At 41.2% G+C, this 26,420-nt stretch overlaps 1 protein-coding gene across 1 annotated transcript; it reads left to right on the forward strand.

Moving 5' to 3' along the window:
- Positions 1-1,793: 1,793 nt before the first annotated feature.
- On the forward strand, positions 1,794-24,930 carry LOC110163478 (Ig-like V-type domain-containing protein FAM187A). The gene is given in 7 exon segments (XM_055165677.1): positions 1,794-1,900; positions 6,451-6,637; positions 8,841-9,145; positions 16,526-16,631; positions 20,296-20,519; positions 23,668-23,900; positions 24,704-24,930. Coding segments are annotated over 7 exon segments (1,389 nt in total).
- Positions 24,931-26,420: the final 1,490 nt, after the last annotated feature.

Raw genomic sequence — 26,420 nt, forward strand, 5'->3', positions numbered from 1 at the left:
ACTGCCCACAAGTGTCAGTTTTGCATAATATCGAACCTTTTAAACTGGACTAGACCAGTTTTCAGCTTTCCTGGCGTGCATGTAAAACTAGTGAGGGTCCCTTTGGTTCTGCAGTTTGCTCTGTCGTGTTTGCATTTACTTTTGAACCATCAGTACATAATTACGGGTTAGCTCTAAGGCCTATGATGACACAGACCAGGCTCTCCATACAGGCTCCTATCACTGCTCATTTACTCCGGCTGCAGCCTGCCGAGCTCTCAGGGGGAGGTGAGGATGACTAACCCGCTCTGATGAGGCATTTGAGGCCACTGTCCAAAGACAAGACAACAAACAAGAGCCCTGTAGATGCCATTAAAAAGTACTGCATAGAGATAATAGAAGAGGGTCATGGTTTCTTTTTGTAGCTTTCTTTTCAAGGAGTTCAGTTGGATACAGAACAGGTAAACTGACCTCCTATAAGGTGAATGCTGTTGCTATAAGACAGTGTCAAATGTTTGAAAAGCTCGATAAAACTATAAAAAGATGAATTGCAATTAGGGCTTTTGCAATTCATCTTATTCTACCCTGCTCACTTTTGTCTCTAAATGCTCCTGAAGCTCCCTTTTTTGTTTTGGAACTTCTGGTCAAACAGGAATACCTTATCATGTTGTGATATTTTGCATCTTAAAGGACCCATCTCATGCAAAATAACTCTTTTCACATTGTATCTTCTGCACATATACAAGCACAATTTGGATTTTGGAACATCCATTACACAATAGTTATGAAATCTTACTGATTTCTTGGAGGCGTCACAGACCAGGAAGTATGAAAGGCCGACTATTGCTCATCCCCCCACCCGTCTTGAGAAAGCACAGGCTCCGCCCTCCAAACGTGACGTAAGCTCTGAGTGAGCCGCCCTTCCTCCGCCCATCTCAGGGAGGGAGGGGGAGACAGGCGTGGACCCTGTGACGTAAGTGTACAGCCCTGCAGCCACACAACCCGTTTAGCGGTCTGATAGCTGTAGGAATAAACTTTTATTCATCATGGCAATACAGAGCATTCAGCTGCATTTGTTGGACCCGGAACCAGACGAGGACTTTTAGGTGCATGAAGAGCAAGCACCGCGCTGGCATCAGCTGAACATAACTGATTTGTAAAGTATTAATAAACACTAGTAGATAAACTTATTATATCGTGTACACTGCAGTGTAGAACAATGAGCTTATGCTGTCGCTTTTGTTTAGGTGTTCATATGGGAATTGTCAGCCGATGCGAGGTGGAGGTGGTGGAGCAGGGGAGGGTGCGAAGTACCTTCTGCTACTTCAAACGTGTCATAGGTGTAGCTGCCGCGTCATCGTTGTAGCAGCTTTAGTTCGTTGTCACGTGGGAGGGTGGCAGAAATACAATTGCAACTGCAATTTGTTTAAAAAAATGCCGAATCAGTATTAAAACCACTTCAGTGACATATACAAGGCCCACACATCTTAGAAGGTAAAAAGCTCTGAAAAGTTGATTTTGCATGAGATGGGCCCTTTAAACGGCTTTATCATCCATATTGAACTTATTTGCTGTCAAGATCAGCAGCCTCATACAAAATAATACAACCCAAACAGACTACAGCAACTTCTGGAATAAGGTGGATAATTATTACACTGACTTATCGTTCAATTGTTTTTGGGGGTCAATATTTATTGAGCATGAGGACTTTTCTTTGTACCAGTGGGAAATTTTTTGTTATTGTTCAGCTGTTTCTACGATACGATTGAAGCTGTACAGGGATGAATTTATTTATTGCATGTTTTTTTAAAACTATGTGGACTGAGAATCAGGAGCAGGACCATGCCTCAACCTCCCCCTGCTCCTCTCCAGCTCAGCTCAACCTCTCCTTCAATTCCCCAGAATCATCTGGGTTGACCACGTGAGACAGAGCCCCCATCCAGAGTCTCCTACCAGCTTTGACATCAATCCATCGTCAATAAATATTTTTATCATATTCCATTTTTGTGGCATGGTCGTGTACCTTTAGGATAGTTTTTGAAGTATAATCCTGCTTTAAGGATATTATGTCTGCGGTACAAATGTTTTAACAATATATCTCACTTCAAAATTTGTGATCATGACAAGCACAAAATGCAATTTAAAATTTGTTCAGAAAAGTGAATTCTGTTTTTGTAGCACTGCGTACCCCTGGAAATGAGGAATGTTGCACTTCTGAAAACAAGGAAAAAGAACCACGAGAGTGATTGCATGTTGTTTCTCTCATGCAGAAGTTTAAAAGCCTGATTCATCAGCCGGTTTTACTTCGTTTCACAAACTGTCTGACCTTGCAGCCTTTGATTTCGTTCACCTGACGGTAGGTGGGTACTTTTTATCATTTAACTAATTGCTGCTATTTGGTCATGACGTATGTAATGCGCCGCTAATGGGGCAAACTGGTATATTAAGCTTTTCCCAAATCCCGTAGGAAGAAGGGCAATAACGTCTTTCCCCTTGATGAAATTCACCAAACATTTTCTTTGTTCCAGCTTTAAATCCTCGATCTTGGGAATCGTTGACAATACAGAATGTATGTCTCTTCGCTGATTGGCTGGTGCCCGAACTTGCACTTCTGGGGTTTTTGCGAACTGTCTATTATATTTTGTTTTGTTTGAAGTTTAATGCAATAGAATATAAATGTAACAGTATTTTACATGTGGCTTTGTAACATTAGCTTGTGTGGGTACAAGATGGCGGAGCACAAGTCCACATTGCAGAATAAGATAAGATAAGATAATCCTTTATTGTCTCCCATGGGAGAAATTTGTCTTGGGACAGGAGGTAACATGCTTTATCAAAAAACAGAACAAAATGCAAGTCCAACCTCTCAAACAAAGCAACAAAACATCTCCCCAGCTTCACTTCAACATGCCATCCCAACAGATAAATGTCCCAACAATGCATATACTACATGCATACAACATTTGGTATCCTTCACCTGGAAACAAGGAGAAAGAACCACAAGAGTGAGTGTATGTTGTTTCTCTCATGCAGAAGTTTAATGCAATGAGGAGAAACAAATCGAAATCCCCAAAGTGGTGGGTGAAGGCTATTATCAGTCACTAAAACAAATCATCCAAGGCTTAGTGGTCGATTTAAGGATATGATTAGTTTCCTTGAACAAAATAAAAGCAACATTACAGAAAAATAAAATAGAATGAACATTTTAGCAAACTATTAACTCTATTTAACTGTTTTTAAGACTTATGTAAACTCATATTTATTGCAAAACATTTACTGCTTTAGTATGAAAAACTATGTATTAGTATGAAATCCCATTGTCATCCAACACAATCCCATACATTTCAATACAAAACAGTAAAATCACACAATATCACATTACAAAACAATTAGCATCTCTCAAGAAAAAACGTACACATGTCTCGGTCACTACACTTGGTCTGAAGATTCTCCTCTACGGACCATGATGCTAAAGAGAAAAATAAAATAGTTTTCATAAAAGCATGATCAAATATAGTTGTTATGGTTTGATAGAAGTGAAATTATTTCCTCAAATGATGTACTCGCTGTTGACCCTTTTCACAAACCCCCTGACTATTCTCATCAAAGATCAATTTCGTGTCAATGAGGGTCTCAGGGTGCTTGTAGGATTGACCCGTTCAATGGTCTGACCTTTAATTAGAGTGATTTCATGCTTGTGAGTTTTTTTGGTTTTTTTTTGTTGTTTTTTTTTAAACACAGTCATGCAGTTCTCGTCTTCATATTGGATGAGTTTCCTGTTTTTATGTCAGATATGAGAAACACTTGTAAACTGGAGACAGGGCACATCCATGTGGAGAGGAGGTCCACAGAAGGGGGAAGGGTGGAAAAGGTCAGAACATTCACTCTCGCTCTATGATTCGGAGTCTTCTTGAGCAAATGAATTATCCTCACAGCGGGGCCAACTGACAGTAAACCTATAAATGTTGTAACGTTCAGACAAAGAGCTCAAATGTTTAACGGTCTTCATAAGCTTCAAGCCATGTTATAATGCTGTAACCTAATCAAAAACATACCTGGAGTCGTATTCTGTTTTATTCGCACGTTTAAGTAATCTTTATTATTAATCCTCTGTTATTAGTTTTTTCTACATCTCATCAAGCTGAAAATAGTTTTTAAGTTACCAGTTACCTTTAGCTTTAGCAGGGCTGAAATCATCCAAATGATTTTAGCGAGAGTGCATAAGCAATTGAAAAACACAGTGGAGCACTCCCTGTATACATGTATACTATATGGTAAAACGAAGTGTTTTGACTTTATATGATGACGGTCTGAACAGAAGACGTAAAAGTGGCATCGAGTCTTCACTTTTTATTCCACGTCTGCGTGCATACTAGGGCTGGGTATCATTAAGTAGTTGCCGATACGAAACATACCTCAATACATAGGCCACAATACGATACATATCCCGATACAGTGCACTTTTGATTTGATACGATATATTTCAAATTGATTCCATACGTTTCAATACAAAATAAAGGCTAAATCTTGACTGTGATACTAAAAGTCTTTGTTAAACCACTTCTTGTGCAAAGTTCATATGAAACACAAACATTTTATTCATCAAAACAGTGAAAATGTCAAATGTGTCACATAAACGGGTTTTCTTCCTCTAAACAAGCAAGAAAACTGTAGCGCTCTAACAAAATAATTTACTAAAATATACCAAAAAATACTCTTGGTGGTCTATCGATACAGCAGTCCATGATATCGATACTGTATCATCACATTAAACGATATGATATATCGATATTTTGATATTTTTGCACACCCCAAGTGCATTCGGTGACGCAAAAGTGTGTGGAATTGGGTATGCTTGCCAGGCGGCTCGGTGGTGACGCTAGGTGGTGATGTATGTGACGTAAATGTACGCGACATGAGCTGATCTGACCAGAGTTTTGCGTCTTGGGCAGTGTAGACGAAAACGCTACAACAGAGCGGATTCAGCTTTTCCACTCTGGAAGGTGGTTTCAGATTTTTGTAGTTTTAAGCCCCAAAAATGCCATTACCGTCTAAACGAAAGGCTCTTCTGATAAAATATTTTGTTGTTCTCATGTAAATGTGATAGGTTAGATTAGTAGTATATGCCCCATGTTAATAAGTTAAAAACAATAAAAAGGTTTGTAATAAATATTAATAAATATAAATTTAAATAAGCCTTAAAAACAGTTTAAAAAGAGTTAAAAGTTTATTAAAACGTTTATGTTAGTTTATTTTTCAGTACCATCCATGATATCTGTGATCGACTGCTTAGCCTGGGATTCGATGATCTGGTGATTGGTAATGCCTTCGCGCACCACTTGGGTGATTTCGCGCTCCTTCTCTTCATTGTATTAAAGTGTGCATGAAGGAAGCAGTGAGAAATCACTCAAGTGGTTCTTTTGTTTTCAGAAGCACAACACAACATACCCCTACTACACGGGGACAACATAAACAGGCCCTCAGTTTAAGAGAACTCTGCCTAAATATGCAGGGTCTGAGCGTTAAACATGAGTGAATAAAACAAAGCACAACTTCATGGATATATTTGACAAACAAACATTATAACACAATGATCATATGGATTATATATATATACAGGCCCGTTCAGACCAAAGCGTCAAAGCGTCCACTTTCTATGTAAAGTCTATGTGGACGCGCGACCAAAGCGTCAGCGTCAAGTTGAAAATGCTGAACTTTTCGCGTCAGACGCGCCGCGTCAACCAATCAGGGACGAGTATCCAGTGACGCAGCGACGTTATTATCAGGAAGCAAGACCCGAGAACCAGAACGAGAACCACCAACATGAGCGGAGATTAAATATATACGCCACAATCACCGAGCCGATCGCGAGGACTACACCAGGACCGGACCAGGACTAAACCAGGACTCGACCGGGACTAAACAAGGACTAGACCGGGACTAGACCGGGATTAGACCAGGACTAGACCGGTATTCGACCAGGACTAGACCGGGACTGATCCAGTGTCATTAGCGGAGTATAAATATAAACACGCCCCAGTCGTCGACCCGATCTCCTCCGCTGATGTTTTATGTCATAAAAACACTCTCTCAGTCTGGTCTGATATTGTTTCGGGAAAAGACCGGGACCGGGCTCTTGTTTCCAGGGCAACGGACGCGCGTCAAGTATTTTTGTCCCGTTTGTTCACGGCGTCAAAGACGCGCGTCGGGGGCGTCTAAACTCAAATGCAAAGGCGTCCAAATAGAGGCGTCAAGGCGTTTTTTGACGCTTTGGTGTGAACGGCCCTTAAAAATATGGGCCCTTAACAAATTCAGGTGATTTTTGTATTCACACAGCAGGTGATGTCAAGTACAGAATTTGGGGTGCAGGATTTTTCCTCAAGAATGCAGAATCATTTCCCTCGATCCTCACAGCAACCAATCTGATTCAAATCAAACTTGTTATGTTTTGAAATTTCTTGCATCCTTCAGACAAATGCACTGGAGCACAGGACTATTTTTGCTCTGTATCCCTCTTGTGGTGTGGAGTTACGAAGCACCAGAGGACAGAGAGGACATCTTTGCCCAAACTGCATGTCCGGCTTTTCTCACATTCATGAACGCCGCCTACGTCTCAGGAGCCACCGTGGAGCTGCCCTGCCTCTGCAAACCTCCAGAGGTATTCTAACCTGCTATGCTTTCACAGAGCCAACATTACACAGGACAGTTTGAGCTAACAGGGCTGGGCTGTCATGGACTAAAGATTACTCTTACTCTAATGTTAAACCAATGGAGATTTCAGATAGAGAAAAATCCCACACACCGTCTTGCAAAATTTATTAGGATTTATTAGGACGACCAGTGCAACGTTTCGGTTCTTGATGAAAGGCCTAGTCCCAAAAACTGGGCGAAACGTTGCACTGTTGGTTCTAATAAATCTCACTGGTCCTCATAAATCTCACATTTTGCAAGTAAGACGGTGTGCGGGGTTTTTACTCTGTACTCTGTTCTTGGTCTGCTCCCCCTCCTCCAACGCACCCGTCTCAAGTAACTGATGTGCGAAGTTCTCATTCTTTTAAGTTGCTAAATACTAAATTTAGTGTTAACACTGCTATTACTGCAGAGCGCTGGTCTTTACTGTTGGTCACAAAGATTCATTACAAAGGGAGGAGAGCTAGACTAGGAGAGTAAGACTCCAAAGTGTCAGTTGTAGTGTGTCTTTGGTCATACAACAGTTATAAGTTTAGAGAAAGTTTATTGAGAGACTTGTCAGCTACCATTTTGAGCCACATCTTTTTCCCACCATCAGAAATCGTTTGTCGCAGATGGACAATATTGTGGGGAGAACCTCCAGAATTCCCTCTCTGAGCTGCAGAGGCTGCACTAGCACTGATTCATGATTGGCTGTAGGTGCTGGGGTTTAGTAGCCTGATTCATCAACCGGTTTTACTTTGTTTCACTTTGTACAAACTCTCTGACCTCGCATTCGTTTGCTCGACGGTCGGCGGGTACTTTTTGTCATTTACGGGGCTAAATGGTATATTAAGCTTTTCCCAAATCCCGTAGGAAGAAGGGCAATAACGTCTTTCCCCTTGATAAAATTCACCAAACATTCTCTTTGTTCCAGCTTTAAATCCTCGATCTCAGGAATCATTGCCAACACAGAATATATGGCTCTTTGTTGATTGGCTGGTGCCTGAACTTGCACTTCCAGGGTTTTGTGTGAACCGTTTATTGTATTTTGATTCCTGACCTGACCGCTGAAGAGAAATTAAATTGAGCGGAGGCACTAGGTGGCGCCAGCCTGGCAAGGGGTTTAGGTAGTGACCATTCAGATCAAAGAGAGGAATTTTAGATTTAAACCAACTGGATTTCAAAATTAAAACTGGCACCCCAAACTTATGGTGCATTTGATTATCCAACTGACTCTGAGGTTCGAGGACTTTGACTGGCGACACCCACTCACACGGCCCTTTTTCCTCGGAAGGTGGAACTCAGAAGAACTTGGAGACCGAGCAAGGTTTCCGTGACAGAATCCAAGACAACTGCGCCCAGTGTCACTTTTAAGTATTAACTGTTTTCATTGTGTTTGGATGTTTTGGTGGTTTAAACACTTTCAGTCACTCATATCTTTATTACCTTATTACATTACCTTACTGCGTCCATATCACTGCCTGTGGGTCTGGTAGTTGGGCTTGTGGTGAGGCCAGTATTGAACAAAGACTTGTTTTAAGCGGATGTTGCTAAAGAAGAGAAGATAAACAACAACCATAACAACTTTCCAGGTGCCGTCCACATTTTTCTCCAAGTCGGACACGTGAAACCTTGATGTCATATTCGAGATCTGAGTGGGAGACGGATGGATAATCGAACTCACCATTATTCTGCTTCCCGATAATCATCTTAAGAACAAAAGCATCAAATTTATAACATAAACAACTTCACGGATCATTAGGTTTACATGCAAAGTCTATGGGTGATGCGTGTCTAGACTAAGTTTCAATTTCCTTTGGGATCAATAAAGTATATGTCTAGTCCAACATTTCGGGCACTTTTCAATCATTCATGCGACAGACGGCAGAGTTTAAAATTGAACCTTTGGTGCAATTCAGAGCGTTAATGAGTTTCAAGCATCTGCCTTCAAATGTTAAAGCGTTTGGCACAATTTCAACTCTGCGGTCTGAACTCAGCATAACACTTCTAACTGAATAAATGCACAATAGATGAATAGGTTTAATGCTGCACTGTGGAAGATTACTGGAAAACAATAAAAAGTAACTGTTGTAATTAGAAAAATAAGGCTTTTACTTTAGTCTATTTATTAACTATTATTATACACACAAACTTATCTGTGTTTTGTCCACATTTGTCCTCATTGTCAGGTGCAGTCGGTGGTGTGGTTCTACAAAAAGCCCTCGTTCAGCTCGGAGCAGACTCAGGTCCTCTCTGATGACCACGGGCTGAAGGTGGTGGATCCTGGGGCGCTCCCTCACAGCGCAGACCTGAGCGGGCGCGTGTCCATCCGCCTGTTCAGCCTCCTGGTGTTCAGGAGCAGCCCCGCCCACTCCGGGATCTACATCTGCGGCTCCGAGCGCAGGGACTTCTTCTACGCCTACGACCTGGACATACAAGAGGCACGACGGATCACCTTTACTGACAGGTGAGAAAAGATCACATTAAAGGACCCGTATTTCACCATTTTTACTATTTTCTGATCTGTTATAATGTTGTTTCCTCATCACAAACAGACCCGGAGATGGGTTTTGTTTCCTTCACACATGTTTTAACACACAAACCTTGAATATTTAGTGTTCTTAGTTCTTCTCTCAAACATTCACAACACTCTGTTCCATGTTGTGATGTCACGTAATACAGGATGTGCTCCACTGTGTTTTTAAACTCCACACTACAGCGTCAAAATAGTTCCATAATACACACGCACGATAAAACATGCATTTGGCGTATTGTATTATTTCACACGTGTAGATATTAACTGCGAGCGGCCAAATTATCTCTGTGTGTGAGGACAAATTTGTGACCTGCGCGTGAAATAACCACTGGGGGTTAGACGCAACCTCAAAAAGACAACGGGCTCTTGTTGTTGTTTTCTGTTCGCTCTGAATCCGTGTATCATTCGTTTGTTTGTTTTTCAAAATAAAACAAAAATAAGAAAATGAAAAAACAACTATTTTCCGGTCTAATCCTGGTTTCAATCCTGATCTTGTCCCGGTCTGGTCCCGGTCTCAGTCCCAGCCTGGTCCCGGTCTAGTCCTGGTCTCAGTCCTGATCTTGTCCCGGTCTGATCCCAGTCTCAGTCCTGGTCTTAGTCCCAGTCTCGGCCCGGTCTGGTCTTAGTCCTGGTCTCAGTCCCAGTCTGGGCCCGGTCTGGTCTCAGTCCCAGTCTAGTCGTGGTCTCAGTCCTGATCTTGCCTCAATCTGGTCCAGGTCTCAGTCCTGGTCTCAGTCCTGATCTTGTCCCAGTCTGGTCCCCATCTCTGTCCCGGTCTGAGTCCCAGTTGGAGTCCCGGTCTGGTCCCAGTCTCAGTTCTGGTCACGGTCTGGTCCCCGTCTAATCCTGGTCTCAGTACTGATCTTCTCCTGGTCTGGTCCCGCTCTAGTCCTGGTCTCAGTCCCGATCTTGTCCCATTTTCAGTCCTGCTCTGGCCTTGGTCTAGGCCTTGTCTCTGTCCTGATCTTGTCCTGGTCTGGTCCCGGTCTCAGTCCTGATCTTGTCCCAGTCTCAGTCACGGTCTGAGTCCCAGTTTGAGTCCCGGTCTGGTCTTGGTTTAGTCCCGGTTTAGTCCTGGTCTAGCCCTGGTCTCAGTCCTGATCTTATCTCAGTCTGGTCCCGGTCTCAGTCCTGGTCTCAGTCCTGCTCTTGTGTCGGTCTGGTCCCGGTCTCAGTCACGGTCTGGTCCTGGTCTCAGTCCCAGTCAGAGCATTCTGAGCTGTGGAGATGTAGACAGACTAATAATAAAAAAGATTTACTTAAACATGTGAATGAAACAAAACAGGTTTGTTTTTGCTTGAGGTAACAACATTAAAACATGACTAAACACTCAATTTTGCATATTCCAGTACCTTTAATAATCCACATAATCCATTTTATCCAAACAAATAAGTTCATATTAAATAAAACTTTTGGTATTGAGAATATAAAACCTCAGGAGTTGACATTATGTTCCCAAATGTTGAGTGAGGAGCTGCTGTGTGGAGCGGGCCATTACCATACAGTGACCTTCACAGCGGAGACGTACATTACTCCAGACCTGGGCTTCGGAATGACAATGAACTGCAAAATTATGTCATCACCGCCCTTTTAAATCCATCCAATTATTCACTGTTTGCACAATACTTCACAAGAACACAACCCAAATAAACAATGTCTGTGCAACCTCGCTCTCATAAAAAACAAGACATGAATTATAAATGAATAGCCCAGTAAACACACAAACAGCTTCTATGCGCGGGTTTCAGAATGCCGCGGAATTAGGATTGTTTCCATAGCGATTATGATTAGGGATATGGATTTTTTGAGCCGAAATCCACATCCAAAATGTCACTGATAATTGATTTGCCGATACCAATGTTTAGCTTTTAAAGGAACTATATTTCTCAAAGGCTACGTTCAGACTGCAGAGCTTAATGCTCAATTTGGATTTTTTTGCGAGATCGTTCACATTTCCAATTAAATGTGACTTGTATGTGATTTCCAGTGTGAACTTTAAATGCTCCAAAAGTGTCCCGCACGTGCATTGGAGGACACAACGACGTCACATGCAGCTCAGTGTTTACGGAAGTCGCCTAAACGCTGGGTTTGTCTCCCAAAATCCGGTCCAGTTCTTCGTAAAATGGACAGGTTACACATCTACGGTCGCTTTGTTTGTTTGAGTCTTTAGCCTAGTTGTATTTGGCTCGCAGAATCTTTATTTTTCGTTGATATTGGAGCCAGGACCGCCTGTAGCCACGCTCGGACATTTCTTTGGCAATCATTTCAAAAACCACCCGGTTCTGATTAGACCCCTCCAGTTTGCCCTGAATACAGCGATCCCCTCAAACCTCGCTTTCCCTCCACTGACTAGACTCTGAGCCTGACGTGTAGGTGGGATGAATGTGACCTGACCATTCAGACTGAAGTCGCATGTCAAAAGATCAGATATCGGAGATCAGTTTTAGGAGCACATATCCAAGTGGCCTGGGTCACATTTGAAATCTGTGTCGTTCAGACTGTCACTAAAAGATAAGATACAGGTTGCATAGGGGTGAAAAAATCGGATTTGGGTCACTTCAGGCTGCAGTCTGAATGTAGCCAAAATTGATTCTTGTGAGCTTTATATATTTAATTTTTATTAGGCTCCAAAACTGCACACAGACCTGCCTTTTGAAAGAACAAAAGTGTTCTCCGGTGAATTATTCAGCTCATTTGTAAAGTGTTAAACATGTGACATCTACCCACAGCTCTCTGTCCAGCGGTGACAGAGAGCTGTGGGACCTGAGTTACAATACAACCCAACCCCCGCAGGCTCAATGTTGCTGTCCTTTGCACTTTAAAACTAATGAGTTGTGAGTCACTGCAAATTTGCTAAAATCACCACAATATCAGCAGCGATGAAACGCCATCGTTACGGTTCTGAATGTTGGGACGGGCCCGAGGGTTCGCCCGTGTACACCGTCGAGTGACTGCAGGCAAAAGGACCGGTGCAGAACTCCACGCTCCATGGGGCTAATCGCAGCCAATGCCTGATCCTGATTGGTCATGATTTAGACCTGGTTTAGTCCTGGTTAAAACCTGGTTTAGACCTGATTTAGTTCTGGTTTGGTCCTGGTTTAGGGCTGGTTTAGACTTGGTTTAGCCCTGGTTTAGTCCTGGTTCAGCTGTGGTTCAGACCTGGTTTAGTCCTGGTTCAGTCCATATACGGCGCAAAAGTTCGGCATCTTCGCTCAGTTATTTTGTTGAGAGTAACTTAAAGTTCTGCAATAGTCGTGTAATGTTTTACATTTTATATACAGTAATGTAACAAATTACTTTGAAATGACAGTAACAAGTCATAAATAATGCTTTACAGTTTTGAAGTAACTTGTTTTTCACAATGAAATACACTATTTAGAACCCGTCTGAAATTGCATACGCACTCACAGGATATATACAGCAACGAAGTGTTTGGACCCGACCCACGCCTGCTGTACTTCTCCTCACTGAGTTATCCTACAGTTTGACCCGAGCATCACTGCTGTCCACTGACTAATCTGTCTGTATTTATCAATTTTCTCTGCAAAAACCTCCACAGGGATTTACATTAGAGCCAAATGGCTACGCAACTGTTCCCAGAGTCCAGAAGTAGCAAGGTAGCCAGGATTCAAAAGTACCCTGCCAAAACTTCTGTTGTTGTTTTGAATGACATTAAATTATTAAAGTGATTGGAACATATTAATGATATTAATGCAATCAATGTTCTAAAATAAATTAAAGCTGCTGGTGCTAGAGCCGGGGTTACATTGTGCATCGCCAATCAGACCAGCTCAGAAGAGACTGGAACAATTAACAAAGCAACAATTGTATGAATGAATAATTGAATCTTAATGCAATCAGTTCAATGTGTATTTTATTAGCCGGGAAAATTACAAAGTTGGCGGAACCTGAAGCAAAGTTGTTTGACATTCATTTATTTGGTCATTTTATAACTCATGGCAATCTACATACATTAGACTCATGCCCATATAATAAAACAATATAGTATAAAGAACCTTACAATCAGATCAAATAATACAAATATTCTATGACCATTGTGTTGGGAAGTAACTGTTTACATGTATAGAGAATAGAGACGTAACAATAACCGAAATATCGTGATATTGTATCGTCAAAGTTCTCACAATAATATCATGGACGACCACAATATATCGAATTACACGTCTCTTTGTTTAAATTAAAAGTTATGGTGCAGTAATAGCTAACAAAAAGACAGCGGGAACTACATAGACCATGATCCTTTGCTCCATGTCAGTGTAGACTACAAGAAAAAATAACAGTTCTAAGCACTTTTAAGTCTTTGGATTGTATGTCAAGGCATTTTAAGAGGAAAAAGTAGCATATTAACAGTTTTCACAAAATATCGCAATAAATATCGTACCATGAGATGTATATCGTGAAAATATTGTACCGAGAGATTTGGATATTGTTACATCCCTAATCGTGAGCCTCCCCACCATATCGTAATAAATATCTTACCATGAGACTCATACCGTGACGATATCGTATCGTGAGACTTGGATATCGTTACAACCCAAATAGAGAATACATATTTTGAATACAAATTTTGAGTACCGTAACTACGTTGTCAAAGTATTTTTCCAAAGCTGTTTATGACCAGATGTACACAGAAAAGCTATACATCAGGGATCACCAGCCTTTTTCTTCCAGTGAGTTCCCTTTACAAAACAAAAATGCAACTGAGCTACTCATTTTATCCGCAAGAAATTGAGAGGATTACTGTATTTTTTGGACTATAAGGCACACTTAAAATCCTCTCATTTTCTCAAAAATCGACAAGTGCTCCTTATTATCTGGTGCGTCTTATGTATTAATTCTGGTTGTGACCTCGAATCAATTTTATGTGGTACTCGGTACTGAAAAATCTGTTAAAATGTTTTAGTACGACTTTGGTAAGATACGAAGCCGCACCGCTTGATGGATTGTTGGAGCATTACAGCTACAGTAGTCAGGAGACTTGCGGAGTCCAACAGAAACTGACCGCATCAGCAGTACAAGGAGTGAGCTGTTTTTGTCAGCGCTTATAGTTTATGCAAATTAGTCATGTGGTTTTAAGTTTTGTTTCTGTAAAACGTAAACAAAGCTGCATTAAACATATTATTAGTCAATGTAAATTTGAGTCCTCTTTGTAGAAAATAAAAAAACAAACTTAAATTATCCACCCACATTCACATTCATAATCCACATTCACTATGACATGAGGCAACGCTGGGCGAATTACGCCACGATATGCGAATGGATCGTGGACACCTGGGATAAGGATCAGTCTCAAGTGGCGTCCATTTGTTTCACTTAATGCACCTTATAAAATAGATAAGAGAATTCAACGTTATTATATTGCGCCTTATAATCCGGTGCACTTTATAGTCCGAAAAATGTGGCATAAGAAAGAGGGTGAGCCTTTGGGTACAGTTTAATCGAACAATGACCAAATGCTTCTAACGGGTAATTTACTGCATTACAGACTCTAACCAGGACCGCAAAACTCAATAGTCTATATGTCCCCGCAGACTTCCTATTCAAAGATGCTCGATTGATTTTCCGACACAGGGAAAAGATGTTCAGTGACAGGAACGCCCAATTATGGCTGATCATTTCCATAAAGTACATTCATATTTTCATGTATTTGTGTGGAGATAAGCAAACAGGCATCATCTGTCTTGTTGGCTCCCAGGAAACATGGCGGAATTTCAGTGGAAATAAAATGACTCTATTACTCACTTGAACACGTTTGGTCAATGAAGAGGTAAACACATCGATTACGAACTGTAGACTTGTAATAATCCAGAATAAGTCCGTGAACTGGATACAGTTTTCATCCAGATACATGTCTTTCTAGCAGCTTCGGTCTTTTTAAATCAGACCTATTATGCAAATCGACTTTTGAGAGTTGTTTCCTCTCACTATTTACTGACTCGAAGTTGTATTTGCAGTGATTCGTGTATCTTTGAGGAATCTTTGAGGAATCGCTTATTTTCGATCAACTCCAGTTTTCACCAACACCGATATACGCCCACTTCTCTGTGCTTACTTTGTGCACCAATTTTATTTTCTGAATCGGTGACACACTGAGGATTTGTCACTATCGCGTAACAATTTTGGTACACGTTTTAAAAAATGTAATCAGCTACGTGATAGTGTGATCTGCAGCTGTCCATTGGAGGTGCTGATTCTTTGTTGTGATTATGTTTACGGCGAAGTCTGCTCCCACCACCATTTTTTCAAGCAGAAGTCAGCTTGTTTCTTTTATTAGGACTTTATATTCAGTCATTTTAGGTGAATATTTTGATTTAAAATGTGCAAATTATAAGATAATGATACACGGGTGTCATAGATTATAACTATATATCAGACACAAACACAAAATGTCGTCTTTCATGGAGAGGTCCACATTCAATTCTTCTCTTCTTCAGTATATATATATTTTTTCATTTGGAGCAGATGGATTAGCCAGGCTCCGGTCAATTTAATTTCTCTCCAGCGACTAGGTCAGGAATCGGAATACACTAGACGGGTTGCAAGAATCCCGGAAGTGTGAGTGCAGGCACCAGTCAGTCAGTGAAGAGTTACACATTCTGTGTTGGAAACAATTCCCAAGATCGAGGATTTAAAGCCAGAACAAAGAGAATGTTTGGTAAATTTTATCAAGGTGAAAGACGTTATTGTCCTTCTTCCTACTGGATTTGGGAAAAGCTTAATATACCAATTAGCCTCATTAGCGGCGCATTACATACGTCACGACAAAATAACAGCAATTGGTTAAATTTAAAAAAGAACCCGCCTACCGTCGACCGAACGAATCCTAATGCTGCGAGGTTTCCACGAAGTGAAACCGGCTGATGAATCATATATAATCATGTATATATATATATTTTTTTTTGATTTGGAGCAGACGAATGACTTTGGAGGAAGAAATGTGCATAGTCTTTGTGTTAAATTGCAGTGATTAAAAGTCTGTATTGTGTATTTTCAAGAAACTAATATTGGAAGGATTTTTTATTAGTTTTTAATGCATAAAATTTGAATTAGAAGCGTGATTGATCAATATGAGGAAGAATTTAATTATATCATACTGACTAACCCCAATCCATGATACTGACGCCATATTTGTAGTTTTACACATTCCAATAACTTCTCTCTTCAGACAGCTATTTAGAGGCCCTGAGTTTTACTGTCTTAAAATGTGAAAAACAAAAGTAGTTTGTTTCGAAAGAGTTTGCGGTGGTTCAAAGTTATTCCTCACTTACATTTATGCCTTCTGAGCATCCTAATTATCCATTTATTTTTGTCCAGCAGCTCCAGACGAAGGAGGCGTCAGTCCAGCTCTGCCCATCTGTATCAAACCTTCACCAGTTTCCAGCCGTGGTCTGTGTGTGACCGCTGTGGACGACCCGGAGAGCAGGTCAGAGTCAAATCTCATTAATATACACTAACAGTCAAAACTTTTAGAACAAGCTCATTTTTCCAGTTATTTATTGCAATTCAAGTCGTGCAAGTCCAATGAACGAGCTTGAAAATGGTAAAAAGGTAAATACTGAACAGGCAGAGGTTAAAATAAAGATAAAAGATACAAAACACAAATCCAAGCTCTGCCAAAACTACCTCAAGAAAAAAGAACAAGATGGTTTAGCTTGAAAACATGGAGTGTCCAGCACAGTGTCAAGACTTAAACCCCACTGAGCTGGCTTTTTGGGATGAACTGGACAGAACAGTGAAAGTCAAGAAACCTACAAGTGCCACACATTTATAGGAACTTCTGCAACAGACTTGGGAAGAACTTTCTGAAGAATATTTGATTTCTATTGTAAAAAGAACAAGAACGAGTGTGTTCAGCTGTTATATCTGCCAAAGGTGGACACTTTCATGAATCAAAAGTTTAGAATACGTTTTGGTCAACAGTGAACAGTAAAAAACTAGAAAAAGTGTGGTGTTCTAAAACTTTTGACCGGTAGTGTTTAATTTTCTAATGCCAGGAAAACCAGATAATGAGCCTAGTCCAATTTAAAAGGTTCTACATCATGCAAAATGAATTCTTCTGAGCTTATAGCCATGTTATAATGTTGTTTCCTCACAAAAAACAGACCTGGAGTTGTGTTTTGATTCATTCACCCATGTTTAATATACAAACCCTGCATAAGAGATCATTAGGCAACACTTCGGCTACATTCAGACTGCAGAGCTTAATGCTCAATTCTGATTTTTTTTGTGAAATCCGATGTTTTTGCGAGATCGTTCACATTTCCTATTAAATGTGACCTGTATGTGATCTCCAGTGTGAACAGTAAACGGCCCAAAAGTGTCCCGCATGTGCACTGAAGGACACGACAAAGTCAACCGCAGTGAGCGTCTCTGTGTTTACGGAAGTTGTCCAAACATGGACGCGAGCATTGAGCACCTGGAGATTTTAACGATCCTCTCGTACCGGAGCCAGAACATGTACAACTTACTTGTTTTAAGGAGGAGACTGAGAAGGAGAGGGACGAGGTTTTTGGCCGTGATGTTTTGTGGGGCAGTTTGTTGAAAGGAACGTGTGGATGCGGAGACGTAGCCGAGACTGGTGGGATAGTGACGTGCTTCACTTCAGTGACACGGATTTCATTAACAATTTTCGTATGACGAGAAGAACGTTTGTTTACATTTGTCGCTTGTTGATAAAGTGTAGGTCGGATCAATGTGCCTTGGTCGTTCAGACTGAAGTCGCATGTCAAAAGATCAGATATGTATCGGTTTTAGGACCACATATCCAAGTGACCTGGATCTTATTTGAAAAAATCGGATCTGTGTCGTTCAGACTGTCATTAAAAGATCAGATACAGGTCATATCGGGGCCAAAAAATCTGATTTGGGTCACTTCAGGCTGCAGTCTGAACGTAGCCTTTGTTCCATCTTGTGATGTCATGTGGTAATACAGAAGTGTTCCACTGTGTTTTTAAACTCCATACACCTTCAATAGAATCATTCAGGGTGACAGTAGAGTGTGTGTCCACAGAAGATTGGTGGTTTGAATCCCGCTCTAAACATGAACATCACTGACTGAGCGTTCAGATCACCGACCCACAGGTTGTGATTCCAGCTCCCACAGATGAATGCTGTCATTGTGTCCTTGGGCAAGACACTTAACTCACCTCGCCCCTAGTGTCTGAGTACACTGGTGTATGAATGGGTGAGTGGTTCCTTGTCATAAAGCACTTTCAGTGCCTCCAAGGTGGAAAAGCACTGTATAAAAATGTGACCGTTTACCATTTAGACGTCTCGACTGAACTGAAGATAAAAGGAGCTACTAACTTGAAAACCACCAGTGCACGACATCACAAGGTGGAACAGAGCAATTTGAGCTTTGAAGATGTATGAGAGATTAATAATGCAAAAATCCATCATGAGTAAATTATGCAGGACCTTTAAATGGATAAAGAAAGTTATGAAGGGTATTTAAATCTTATATGATACAAGAAAAAAAAGTTAATGTGTTAAATCTATATTACCAATTTCTAAAACAGTAAAAGGAAAAAGTGTGTCTTTTAAATCCGCTTCTTTCAGACAGAGAGTTGAATCAGGGGTGAGCCAGACCGTTCAGATCATTCAGAGCTCTTTATTTTGGGTTCTTATACTTTATTATAGTGAGTCAGATGTTGTGCTGCTTTTATAATATTCTCTTTGGGAAAAACACAAAATTGAATTTTAAAAGAGTAAACTCATTTAACCCAGCTCTATGAGAACAAACTGACCCAAAACTTCACAGTGTGAAAATAATGTTTTGCAGTGGTTCAGGGTTATACATCACTTACCTCATTTAGAGCAATGCCCAAACTTTATTCCTCTATAGGCCAAAATGAATACTGTATTTTCTGGACTACAAGTCATTCCGGAGTATAAGTCAGACCAGCCAAAAAGTACATAATGAAGAAGAACAAATATAAGTTGCTCTGGACTATAAGTCACACTTCTTGGGGAAAATGTATTTTGTAAAATCAGAGACCAGGAACCAACATTTCATCTTGAAAGGCAAGTTATAGTAAAAACAATAGAACAGAGAACAACAGACTGTTAACGTCACATATGAACAGTTCTTCAGATAAACTATAACAACAGAATAGAACAAGTTTATCAAACTCTCCCTCTCACTCCACATCACTAAATCCATTGAATTCTTCATCCTCGTCACTTCTGAGCAACTCTGTGACGGAGCACCACTTCCTCTTCTGTGTAGCTGTCGTCAGACTCAGCGTCAGTTCCAGTTAGAATTATTCTGACCTTTCTGAATCCTGACAGGATGGTTTTGGATGTGACTGACGTCCAGGGTTGTCGATCCATCCAATGACTTCCAGGAAAGTTGCATGGTGCATCCTCCCGGTTGTTCTCCATCCCCTCTTCCCACCAGTCCCTCACTCCAAACTTTCTTTCTGCTGCTCAGTTACTGTTTTCAGCAGTAGAGGGTGAAGTGACAGCGGTACAGTGGTAGCAGATACTGACATACAAGCCTAGAGCCTCTTGTGGCTGTCAGTGTGAAAATTTTAATATGTAAGTCGCACCAGAGTAAAAGTCACAGGAAACACCCAAACCATGAAAAAAGTGCGACTTATAGTCCAATAAATATGGTACAGATCAGCAGTCAAAGAGCCAAACCTTTAAATATTTTTCACATAAAACCTTATGTTTATCAATAAATTATCTTTAAGAATAGTGTATTTTAGGGGGATCAAAATAGTCTAGTATGGAGGGCTGAGTTTGTCCCACAGGTCCCACTTTGATTTTGACACTTTCCCACATTGACATCCTAATTTTTATAAGAGTTTGTAAGAGTTTCTCAGCATTTCAAAACTTTCAGAGGCCAGAGCAGAATTTGCTAAAAACAACTAGCATGTGAAGGTGCACTTAATGGTTCTTGGACAGTGAAATGCAGTACACAGCAGGCGTGTTTTGACCTCAAGAGCTGTTTATGCAGGATATCTGTGCTGGACTCAAGATAACTTTTGCTCAAATACAAGGACACAGGCTCTTTTAGATGTTTAAAGTACATTATGTATTTGGCTCTGGTGTTGACAGTGTCTCGTTTTTCCCCGTCACAGGTCCGAGTGGGGCTCTGCTACGTGCACTCCCCCTACCTGCACGTGCGCTACAGACTGGCCAATCAGACTGTGGCATCCTGTGGCTCGGGGGCGGTGCTAAGGGTGTTCGGACCAATCAGCAACGAGGGGGCGGTGCTGGAGGTCAGGGCGTGTGAGGAGGTCTGTCCACCACAACCTCCTCCGCCATCCAAAGTGACGTCGCTCATGGCTTTCCTTGGATACGGGTAAGTATAAAAGTTCACACACTCGTGATTTCAATGGGGCAACAGGGAATCTGTGTTATTAGTTTGTTATCTACGTTATTAGTTTATTTGTTTTACAAAATAAAACCAAAAATAAGAAAAACAAAAAACAATTTTCTTCATTATTTGTCTCCAAAACCAAAATGAAAAACAGACAGTGATTCATGTTTTCAGTATTCTATTTTGTGTTTAAAATGAATAATGGAAAAAAACAAAAAACAAAACAGACAACGGCCGTTTTCCCATTTTCGTCACTTAAACTGCAATGCCAGACTGAATCAGGACTGAGACCAGGACCAGACCGAGACCAGACCAGGACTGAGACCGGGACTGAGACCAGACCAGGACCAGACCAGGACCAGATCTGAGACCGGGACTAAGACCGAGACCAGACTGGGACCAGACTAGGACTGAGACCAGGACTGAGACTGGGACCAGACTGGGACCAGACCAGAACTGAGACTAGGACTGAGACCGGGACCAGACAGGGACTGAACTAGGACTGGTCCCAGGACTAAACCAGGTCTAAACCAGAAATGACCCACGAATAAACCAGGAATAAATCACGACTAAACTGGTTGCAGTCCTAGTCTCAGTCCTAGTCTCAGTCCTGGTCTCAGTCCTGGTTTCAGCCCTGATCACCTGACAGTCTACAAGGGCACACCTCCGGGCCTGCCCTGACACTCAGTCCCGGTTTAGTCCTGGTTCAGTCCATACGCGGCTCAAAAATCTTTCATCACAGTTTAAGTCATGGAAACAGGAAACAGCTGTTATCCGTTTTTTTTTTTTGTTTTTTTTTCCATTATTCATTTAAACACAAAATCGAAAACAGAAAAAAATTAATCGTTATCCGTTTTTTCATGTTGGTTTTGGAGACAAATAATTAAGATTTTTTGTTTTGTTTTATTTTGAACAAATGATACATAGATTAACAGTGTTTCCGTGGTTGGAGCGTTTGTCCCCCAACCTGCAGGTCAGATCGTCGTGTCCTTAGGCAAGACACTTCACACACCTTGCCTTGTATAAATGTGGTGCGTGCGTGAGGATTGATGGGTGTTTGGGGGCAGCACCGTTCCTTCAGTCTGCCCCAGGACGACTGTGGCTTCAGGAGTGGCTGAAGATGACAGTGTGGTGCTTTTAGAGGCTTCGAGCGCATTACAAGTGTAGGGCATCATTAATTCAAATAATGTCAGTCCATCATCAGTCTGCCCCAGGACAACTGTGCAGCAGCAGCGACCGTTCTCCAGCTGTGACAAAGTACCAATCCAAAGTAATAAAGTCAGACAGAAAACCCTGTATTTTCTGTATAATTTTGCTGGTGCGTAAAATGTCTCGAATAGGATCAAAACAAAAAGCACTGGTGTCACCCATCGCTTTCATCGCTTCATCACCTTTTTGCAGAGATGTTCACGTCTTGTCACTATTATGGTTTAATGCAGACTTAGACTAACTTGGGATGTACCAATAACAGAATTATCGTGATATCGTATCGTCAGAGTTCTCACAATAATATCGTGGACATCACAATATATCGAATTACTAGTCTCTTTGTTTAAATGAAGAGTTACGGTGCAGCAACCGGTAAAAAAAATTTGTTAACCTCCACAAAATATCGCAATAAATATCGTGAAAATATCGTACCGAGAGATTTGGATATTGTTACATTCATAATCGTGAGCCTCGCCACCATATCGTGAGCTTTTCCACAATATTGCAATAAATATCATACTGTGAGGCTCATACGGTGACGATATTGTATCGTGAGACTTGGATATCGTTACAACTCTAAGATTTACACAAACTTTACTAATCCACAAGGGGAATTAAAGGGACAGTCCAGAATTTTGGACATAGGAGTGTTGGAGACGTGTGGAGACACTTTTTTAAATATTCCATCCAGTCCTTTTATTTGCAGAGGTCGCTGATGCATCATATGAATCGTCGTATGCTGAGGGACTATTTTCTCAGCAGCAGCGAAATTTTACTTTGCCGGTAAGATAGGTGCTAGGTCCGCCGCTGCCAAGCTTTCTATCAGGAAGTACAACTCGCTGCTGCTGCTCAGACATAAATCCTTCAAATGCAAGGTTGGTTTTACTTCTAAAACTAGAAAAGCACTCAGAGAGCGCAGACCTCCGCCAAGGACTACCCCCATTTTTTACATAAATTGCGATAAAATCAGTCTTCTGGATCAGATCCGGATCAGCCTTTGGAATATGAAAGAGGATCCCATTGTCCATCCCTGAGTCAAATTTCATGGGGTTTGGTTCAATAATTAACCGAGATATTGAGAAACCAAATGTTTGGCCCCATTTACCACAATGTTAACTAAAATTTCAAAGTGATCCAGAATCCAGGATTTCTTCCGGATCACCCCCAAAATGAAATCAGTTCTTCCTTTTCACATTTCCAACAAATCCTGAAAATGTCATCAAAATTGGTCCATAACTTTTTGAGTTATGTTGCTAACAGACAAACAAACAAACAAACAGACAAACAAACAGACAAACGCCGGCAAAAACATAACCTCCTTGGCGGAGGTAATTATTCCATCAACGCAGACATTTACATCGACAATCTGGTGTAATAATAGATTTACTTCCTGTGTTTTGTGCAGTGGGTAAGACTGTTTTTAGTGGCAGGATAACTATGGCCATTGACATGCACTAGCCTAGCACCAGCGACCTTCTGCAAATACAAGGACTGGATGGAATATTTTAAAAAGTGTCTCCACACATCTGCAACACTCTGGCTCACTAGGACATGAGGTCCTATGTCCAAAATTCTGGACTGTCCCTTTAATTCCCTTTGTGGATTAATAAAGTTTGAGTAAGTAATAGTAATAGTGGCAAGATCTCTGCAAAAAGGTGGCTCTATAAAATACCAGTGCTTTTTGTTTTGATCCTATTCAAGACATTTTACGCATGAGCAAAAGAGCTTTATACAGACAATACACCATTTTCTGTCTGACTTTATTACTCTGATGACTGGATGGAATATTTAAAAAAGTATCTCAACACGTCTCCAACATTCTGACTCACTAGGAAATGATGTCCTATGTCCAAAATTCCAGACCGACGCTTTAACTGGACAATTACTTGGGAAATTACTAACAATACATATCTCTTTGCAGTTCTACCGACCGGCCTGTAGGGGTCAAAGTGTATTACCTGACTCATCGGGCAGATACCATCCTGACCATTGGGTGCCCTGGAGCCAAACCCCACCTGGCTGTGGCTTGGGACAGAGAGGACTCTCCTATCCTGAGGCGGGAACACACAGCGGCCCCTGGAGGAGAGACCCCCCGCATCAGCATAGACACAGGACACCATCTGGTCTTCAACCCGGTACAGGCTCACGACTCAGGTGAGGTGATGTCCTTCAGACCTCAGAGATATTTGCATTTATGTAAGTGCATGAAGGAGGATAGACTCATTTCACTAAACCACAGTTAACATAAGTATACTCGAGATTTTACTGTAAATCTTCAGAATCACAATTACTTTTATTTGAGCCTAAAAGAAAATGTTGTCCACTCCGGTTCAGGAAGTTAATTTTTCATTCATTTTTCTGATAGACTTTTCAAAAACAGTTCTTTTAAAGGTGTATTGTGTAACTTGGGAACAACGGGTTCGTCAAATGTATTTCTTCATGGAGATGTTGTTGCTCTCTTTGGAATGTTTCACAGTATTTCACGGTATTAAACCTTTCTATCGTCATGGAGACCAAACTAGACAAAGTTCCAGGTCAGATCTGGGGAGGGGCAACCCCGCTCACAGTCAAAATGCCTGTTTTTCTAGGTATTTTTAAGCCACAAAACCATGTGTAATCTAATAAATGTTCAGGTAGGGCTGTTTAATGCCATACTGCGGAACATTCCAGGCAGAGCAGTGACGTATCCATAGAAACAAGCAGGTGACGGACACTCAACCAAAAACTTAGACCTTTAAGTACATTTTAAACACAAGAGTTGGTGAAATGTTTTAATAACTTAGCAGATTAAAAGGTCTCAGAAACAGAATTTACATACACTTACACTACACTATTATTTTTTTAATTTCAATTTTATTATTATTATTATTTTTTTTTTATATACTATGGGAAAAATAAAATGTAACTGCTTCTATCTGATTGACACATTGTGATATTGCTGACTCCTCTCGCTGCAGGCGTGTACTACTGCTGGCTCCAGGGGCGACGGACAGCTCAGATCCGCGTGTTGGTGCACTCTCATCTGGGACAGGGCCAGTCAGTGCTGTCCCATCCTCACTTCTACCCCGCGCTCTGGATGGTGATCACCTGGTACACGGGGATGACAGCGGTGATTGCGCTCCTCCTGCTCATCAAGGCTGTGGCCCAGACCCTCATACAGGCCCAGGAGACGCACCAGGACTAGGACAGTTTTGTGTTTTTTTCAAAAGTTAGTTCAAATGAGTTCACCACAATCTATACACTGGAATAAAAATATAAACTTCATCAGAATAAATGATATTTTACACATGCATTTTATTGTTTTTCTTGTAAGTCAGACCTGTTTCTAGTGAATGTTGGACTCGACAGGGCTGCCCTTTGACACCGATTCATTGGTTTTTTACGAGAAGTCAGGGGTCGAGTTATGGAAACCACAGGATCTCATTTCTGCTCTTCTTAGATGATGTTGTCCTGATCGAACCAGCACCTGCAACGTGCACTGGGGTAGTTCTGGCGGAGTGTGAAGAGGTTGGATGAAAATCAGATTCTCCAAATTCGAAGACGCAGTTCTCGATTGGAAAAAGGTGGTGCCCTCTTCAGGTTGGGTGGGAGGGTGCCATCAGCTTCAAGTGGAGGAGTTCAAATACAAGGCCAGATGGATTCTCATGATTTTTTTTAAACTCAACAAATACCAGAATTCATCTTGTTGACCAGTTTAGCATCATAAAAAGAATGTAGTCTTCCAGCTGGATTTTAAACTTTAGATTGAAATTCTAAAATGCTAAAACACAAACCCTCAACTTGTAGCTGTTTTTCATATTATCAGTCAGTCAAACTTTATTTATACAGTGCTTTTCATGCAAACAATCTAACACAAATTGCTGTACAGTGATTAAAAGCAATCCCACATTTCCTTCCACCCACTCAGCCCCCACAGCCAGGCTGGCGCCACCTAGTGCCTCCGCTCAATTTCATTTCTCTCCAGCAACTAGGTCAGGAATCGGAAAACACTAGATAGTTTGCGAAAACCCCGGAAGTGCGAGTTCAGGCACCAGCCAATCAGCAAAGAGCCATACATTCAGTGTTGGCAACAATTCATGAGATTGAGAATTTGAAGCCGGTACAAAGAGAATGTTTGTTGAATTTTATCAAGGGGAAAGACGTTATTGCCCTTCTTCCTACGGGATTTGGGATAAGCTTAATATACCAGTTAGCCCCGTTAGCAGCGCATTACATACGTCAAAAACAAATAGCAGTGATTGGTTAAATATAAAAAGTACCCGCCTACAGTCGAGCGAATGAATCCTAATGCTGCAAGGTCAGATGGTTTCTGAAACTGGCTGATGAATCAGGCTACCACACAGCTGCCTGACCGCATACTACTAAAAAATCCAGACATTCACATGCACAGTCTCACCCACATGCACACGCCTGCACACACACTCACCCACATGCACACGCCTGCACACACACTGAGTGAGGGTTGGTGAAGCCCAACACCAACCCTCCACCAGGAGCCCACAGGACAGACCTGGCAGCCGCAGTTGACCACAGCTCCTGGTGCAGAGGGCTCCTACAGAGGAAACACTGGAAATCCTAAAAATGACAAAGGAATATGAGCTCAAGCTAATAATACTCCTTCAATCAAAAACTAAGCTATTTCTATATATAAATAGCCTTACATTCAAGTAGGCA

The sequence above is a fragment of the Boleophthalmus pectinirostris genome, unplaced genomic scaffold (assembly GCF_026225935.1).
Source record: "Boleophthalmus pectinirostris isolate CB_2022bp ecotype Guang Dong unplaced genomic scaffold, ASM2622593v1 HiC_scaffold_8, whole genome shotgun sequence".
Classification (NCBI taxonomy): Eukaryota; Metazoa; Chordata; class Actinopteri; order Gobiiformes; family Gobiidae; genus Boleophthalmus; species Boleophthalmus pectinirostris.